General features: G+C 42.1%; 1 protein-coding gene across 2 annotated transcripts in view; it reads right to left on the bottom strand.

Moving 5' to 3' along the window:
* Positions 1 to 779: 779 nt before the first annotated feature.
* fmnl1a (formin-like 1a) overlaps positions 780 to 6,598 on the bottom strand; it is a 67,428-nt gene continuing 61,609 nt past the window's right edge. For both annotated transcript variants that reach the window (XM_084329563.1, XM_084329562.1), the window contains 5 exons: positions 6,052 to 6,215; positions 4,987 to 5,088; positions 3,740 to 3,841; positions 1,802 to 1,916; positions 780 to 1,149 (listed from right to left, as the gene is read on the bottom strand). In XM_084329563.1, coding sequence (XP_084185689.1) covers positions 1,088 to 1,149; positions 1,802 to 1,916; positions 3,740 to 3,841; positions 4,987 to 5,088; positions 6,052 to 6,215 — 545 coding nt within the window. In that variant the 3' untranslated portion in view covers positions 780 to 1,087. The remainder of the gene's footprint in view (positions 1,150 to 1,801; positions 1,917 to 3,739; positions 3,842 to 4,986; positions 5,089 to 6,051; positions 6,216 to 6,598) is intronic.

Raw genomic sequence — 6,598 nt, forward strand, 5'->3', positions numbered from 1 at the left:
CCTGGTCGTGGGAGGTGTTAGGAGGTTGGCATCTGCAGACCTAAGGCGACGGGTGGGCGTGTGACGGTGGAGGAGGTCGGACAGGTAGGGAGGGGCAAGGTTGTTGAGGGCTTTAAATTTAAAAGTTTAGTGTGGGGACAGAGTGACAGAGCCTCAAACTGGGGATTATTCTTTTTGGAGTACCTTCTGGCTAAGGTAAGGTCTATTCTATGTCTATTTTGCCTAACCTGAAACATGTTTTTGTACCAATCACAGTGTCGTATTTTACCGGACCTAAAACTTGCTTTTGGTAACTATCGCAGTTTTGAGTTAAAACGACCCTCCCCCCCTTGATGATTTTGCGAAGACACATATGTACATGGTATATACCTTTGATTTGGAAGTATTTGGGGTTTCAGGCGAGCAACCCAAACGATTTGGGCATATTGCATATAACGCGTCATATCTCGCGATCTATGAAAAAATACTGGATTATTTTGGAAAGGGCGATGTTTAGCGTGTTATAGTGCACAAACTACAGTATGTAGAAATGAACTGGTTAGTCAGTGATGGACTATTAACAATGCCTGTCAAATGATCCAGTTTTGGCTCATGACTTTTCACCTAGATCGCTGATTCGCCTCACATATCAGTATGTAACTCGAGAACCGCTGAACGGATTTTGTCGCCTGAAACGGCTATTGACAGGCAACAAATAGGGCTTTAAGTCCTCAAGAGGGCCCACATGTGGGCCGATGCATGCTAAGAGGTGAAAAGTAACAAGAAAGCTGTGATTATTATTGTCCGTTTAATTGTTAAAAATGCATGAACAATACAAACGTTTGAACGTACAAAAAGCACACTGAGCCACCAACAAGTTTCCTTGTGTAGATGGAGATTTAAAAAAACGGTTAAAATACATGATTGGCTCGCAATTCTATATACAGAATAAATTCACACTCAAATATTTGGGGGGATAATAAAAACAACCATCGTCTGTTTGAAATTGGCATATGAAATTGGCTATATATATACACATCACATCTTTAGTTTGTTTTGTGTATGTAAAAGTGTGATTCCGGGTACGTTATATAAAAAAGGAACAGGATTAGCTGGAGTTGTCCTGGCGCCTGATCCCGTCGGTCCGTCTGAACGGGGTGTTCCTCATGTCTGAAAAGACAAAAGGTTCACTTAGGACACTTCTCCATGAAGCCATCAAATATTATACTTAAAGGAACACGCCAACATTTTACTTATTTATTTTTTCTCACTTTTTCTGTATTTTTTTTGCTCCCATCCCAATTTAGTCGTTATGCCAATTCCCTTCCTGGTTGTTGCACGCATTGCCCCACTGTCGGCCTGGGGAGGGTGTAGAACTACCACATGCCTCCTCCACTACATGTGGAGTCAGCCAGCCGCTTCTTTTCACCTGACAGCGAGGACTCTCACTGGGGGAATGTAGCGTGTGCAGAGGTTCACGCCATCTCCCCCAGATCCCCTCCCTGCTGAACAGGCGCCCCGACCGACCAGTAGGAACCACCGTTTACAACGACCAGGATACACACCCCGCCGGCTTCCCACCCGCTAACACTGCCAATTGTGTTAGTAGGGACGACTGACCAAGCCGGAGGTACCGCTGACAGCTGGATTCGATCCCAGATTCTCTGCGGTGGTAGGCGAGTGCATTCTCCACTGCGCTACCCAGCCGCACATTTTTGGGAAATTAGCTTATCGTCTTCTCTTCTCGTATCCCGTTCCCACTTTATCCATTGTTCTGGTCTGATCTGGTCTGATCTGGTCTGAACCGGTCTGATCCTCCTACCTGTGATGATGTCCTCCAGGGCTCCGTCCTTCCCCTCCCGGACCTGGGGCTTCACCTGCCTCTTCTTCAGCTCCGCCAGCAGGTCCATCTTGGGCATCTTGGGCGTCATGGGAGACTTTCGAGGGGCAGACAAATCGACCACGTTAATAATCATAGACACCTCACCTCCCCCGGCAGACAGCAAACAGTCTTCGTTAACAAGCCATCAATACACCCACGGCACACACATCCACGCGCACACACTCACTTTAAATAAGCAACACACTGTAGCACCCACTTTACCACTTTAGACACTAACACACTTTATATTTATATTATTGGTAAGGAAATTGCACATCAATCTCATTCCTTATTGCACCTCACCACCACAAGGTGGCACCACAAGCTAAACCTCACCACTTCTACACTGTACTTGCACTGTATATACTATACATAGGTATACTGAAATTTGTTGTTGTTTACACTTGTTTACGTACTTGACTTTCTTGACTTTCTATTTTATACTTATATTATACTTATTTTATACTATCTTGTTATTATCTAGCATACTCAGGAGCAAAACAGAAAGAAGCATTTCATGCAAAGTATTCTGTATTTCTGTATGACAACTAATAAAGAAACTTGAAACTTGCACAGGAGGCCTAGACTGAGTGGTAGTAGTAGTAGTCGTATTAGTAGTAGTAGTAGTAGTAGTAGTAGTAGTAGTAGTAGTAGTAGTAGTAGTAGTAGTAGTAGTAGTAGTAGCAGCAGCAGCAGCAGCAGTAGTAGTAGTTGTGTCAGTCTCGCTCATGTTTCCACTACTGGCTAAAACTATTGATTTGACTATTGATCCATCAATCTTTGACCAATTTAAGTAGTAGTTTTAAGTGGTCCCTGGCTGATCTGTCATTCTGATCTGCAGGTTTCAACAAGTTCAATGTAAGACATTTTTAATGCCACTTAAGAGCTCAATTTAATACCAATTTCATGACCATACAAAAAAAAAAACACATAGCGACATTGAACTAGCGGCTGAAATTGCGCACCAATTTAAATTTGTGCGTGTTCCATACAAGCTCTCGCCAGACACAGCAAGCTCCCGGTAGCCCCGCGAAAAACAATGACTTGAATACAAAAACATTTCATGTATTTAATATAATTTAATCTCGCGACAGCCGAGCTGCCCCCCAAACATTTTATACCTGTGCAAATTAAATTTAAAGGCTTTAAATACCTCTTTTTTTTTATCCACTTTTTCTCCTCCATTTTTAAATTTTTTCTCCCATCCCAATTTAGCCGTGCCAATTTCTCCCCTCCCCTGTCTTGAACGTTGCTCGCATGTGCCCCCCACTGGCTGGTCGTAGGGAGCATAGAAGCCCATCACATGTCCCCTCCCAATACATGTGGAGGCAGCCAGTCACTTCTTTTCACCTGCCAGCGCGGACTCTCATTGGCGAGGAGTAACGTGTAGGAGGCTCACACTGCCCCCGCGATTTTCTTGTCTTTGCTGTGCAGGCGCCCTGACCGACCTGTAGGAGTCGCTGTTTACAACGTCCAGATTAACACCCATCGACTCCCCTCCCGCTAACTCTGCCAATTGAGTCAGTATGACGGCCGGCCCAAGACAGCCGGATTCGAGACCGGTGTCTCTTGCGTTGGTGACGAGCGCAATGTCCGCTGTGTCACCCAGCCGCACCACTTTTAAATACCTTTTAAGGCGTTGAGAATTATGAATTTAATACTTTTTAAGACTTTTTAATACCCCACAGATACCCTGGTCAAGTTGGATGACAAATGTTGTTCAGAATTATCAAAGTTATCGGTTACAGGCAGACACACCCACACACTCACACCAGCACACACACACATACAGACAGACGGACATGTGCAGGTGTATATAATAAGCAACAGCAATCTCTATCGTCATCAAGGAGCAGGTGACGGGGTGAATTCTCCTACCTTCTGTGTTCCAGCTCTGGCTGGAGAAGGAGACAGTCCTTTCTCCTCGCTGCTGGCACACTCCTCTCTTTGCTTCCTCTGCTCATTGTCCTTCTCTGCTTTCTGGATTCAAAGGAGCAAAAATACAGACAGAAACAAGTCGAGTACACTGTAGTCATAGTAGTAGTAGTAGTAGCAGTAGTAGTAGTAGTAGTAGTAGTAGCAGTAGTAGCAGCAGTAGTAGCAGCAGTAATAATAGTAGTAGCAGCAGTAATAATAGTAGTAGTAGCAGCAGTAGTAGTAATAATAGTAGTAGCAGCAGTATTAGTAATAATAGTAGTAGCAGCAGTAATAATAGTAGTAGTAGCAGCAGTAATAATAGTAGTAGTAGCAGCAGTAGCAGTAATAATAGTAGCAGCAGTAGTAGTAATAATAGTAGTAGTAGCAGCAGTAATAATAGTAGTAGCAGCAGTATTAGTAATAATAGTAGTAGCAGCAGTAATAATAGTAGTAGCAGCAGTAATAATAGTAGTAGCAGCAGTAATAATAGTAGTAGCAGCAGTAATAGTAATAATAGTAGTAGCAGCAGTAATAATAGTAGTAGCAGCAGTAGTAGTAATAATAGTAGTAGCAGCAGTAGTATTAATAATAGTAGTAGCAGCAGTATTAGTAATAATAGTAGTAGCAGCAGTATTAGTAATAATAGTAGTAGCAGCAGCAGTAGTAGTAATAATAGTAGTAGCAGTAGTAGTAATAATAGTAGTAGCAGCAGTAATAATAGTAGTAGCAGCAGTAGTAGTAATAATAGTAGTAGTAGCAGCAGTAATAATAGTAGTAGCAGCAGTAGTAGTAATAATAGTAGTAGTAGCAGCAGTAATAATAGTAGTAGCAGCAGTAGTAGTAATAATAGTAGTAGTAGCAGTAGTAGTAATAATAGTAGTAGCAGCAGTATTAGTAATAATAGTAGTAGCAGCAGTAATAATAGTAGTAGCAGCAGTAGTAGTAATAATAGTAGTAGTAGCAGCAGTAATAATAGTAGTAGCAGCAGTAGTAGTAATAATAGTAGTAGTAGCAGTAGTAGTAATAATAGTAGTAGCAGCAGTATTAGTAATAATAGTAGTAGCAGCAGTATTAGTAATAATAGTAGTAGCAGCAGTATTAGTAATAATAGTAGTAGCAGCAGTAATAATAGTAGTAGCAGCAGTATTAGTAATAATAGTAGTAGCAGCAGCAGTAGTAGTCAGAAGAGTCAAGACACACATCCTCACCTTGTAGGCCTTTATGAAGCGAACGAACGGAGGGAAAAACATAGCGGGTTGTGTGGCTTTGGGGTTTTCTCCAAAGTACTCCACCACAGCGCCGTACGCCTCCTAGACAGAGGAACAGTGGAGAGAAGAGGAGCGAGTCAAGCGCTGTACGTTTATAAGAGGTAAGATATGGTGTTTATTAAAGATGTATGTCAACTTGGGAGATTCTGCCCTATAAGACCTTTTCCTAACATGTGTGGGGGAATAACGGGACTTATCTCCTCCTACGACTTGTCTTTGTCTCCCCCCTCTCTGTCCCCTCTCCCCAAACCCCCAAGGTTATTGTTCACTATAGGTTTCACTAGCTAGTTGTTTGGTGGGAGCCATTCAAGCCGTTATATATCTCTGAGTAAATTGTATTTGGTATTTTCATTCCGAGTTAATAAATTGTATTAACCGACTTGAGTAAGTTATTACGGCTTTGATCGGCCACATTCATTCACATCGGAAACATTGAAAATTGGCTCACAAGTTCACTTCCTGTCGCAGTGTTTGCCGACACAACTGCTGACAGGAAACACACAGGACCCCAAGCTGTTTCCCTGGCAACGGAATCCTTCAGAAAGGGGTTAGGGCTGTACCGAATGTCATTTAACATTTTAACATTCGAAGCTTCTATTGAAGTATTCAAACTAAGCTTTGAATGTCTATAAAAAAAGAAAAATCATAAAAAAAAGAAATAATCATTTTTTAACTAAATCCTCAATTTTAATAAAGTGATTAATCTGATTAAATGAGTCTTTTTCTTTTATTAAATCAAGTTTCTTTATCAGTTTCGTCAACATAAATAATCCAATAAGGGCACGGTTGGTATGAAAGTGATGGTGACGTCTTAATAGTATAATATTATTAGTGTAGCCTAATCTTTAACTGCAACTATGAAGAAAACCCCCATTGGTTTAAACAGATTGAATAGACGCATAAAAAAAAAAGATTAAAAGAAAAAAAAATTGGCAACATTCGAACGTCAACATTATGATCGAAGCTTCGAAGCATTCGGTCCAGCCCTAGAGAGGGGTCTCTAACCTGCGCCTTCTTGCTCTCTTTAATGAGGGAGTCCAGGACGTCACAGTTGGTCTTGATGAAGTCCTTCAGCACCGGGCAGTCGTCCTGCACCAGGAACTCCTTCTTGGTCGTCTCCATGCCGCGCTCCAACGAGCGGATGTCCTGCAGAACGCCGTCCAGGGACACTGGGACCAAGACACACACATTACACCTAGGATTCACATACAGTGGGAAATGGCTGCATTTATATAGTGCTTTTATGGAGAAAAAAAAATGTCCTCACATTTTACCCGCTCACTCACACATTCACACACCGACGGCAGAGGCTACCATGCAACTACCACACTACAGAAGGTCAACCCTTTCACTACCACACTACAGAAGGTTAACCTTTCACTACCACACTACAGAAAATTAACCCTTTCACTACCACACTACAGAAGGTCAACCCGTTCACTACCACACTACAGAAGGTCAACCCGTTCACTACCACACTACAGAAAATTAACCTTTCACTAGCACACTACAGAAGGTCAACCCTTTCACTACCACACTACAGAAGGTCAAC

This window comes from Notolepis coatsorum (genome assembly GCF_963971535.1).
Source record: "Notolepis coatsorum genome assembly, chromosome: 14".
Lineage (NCBI taxonomy): Eukaryota > Metazoa > Chordata > Actinopteri > Aulopiformes > Paralepididae > Notolepis > Notolepis coatsorum.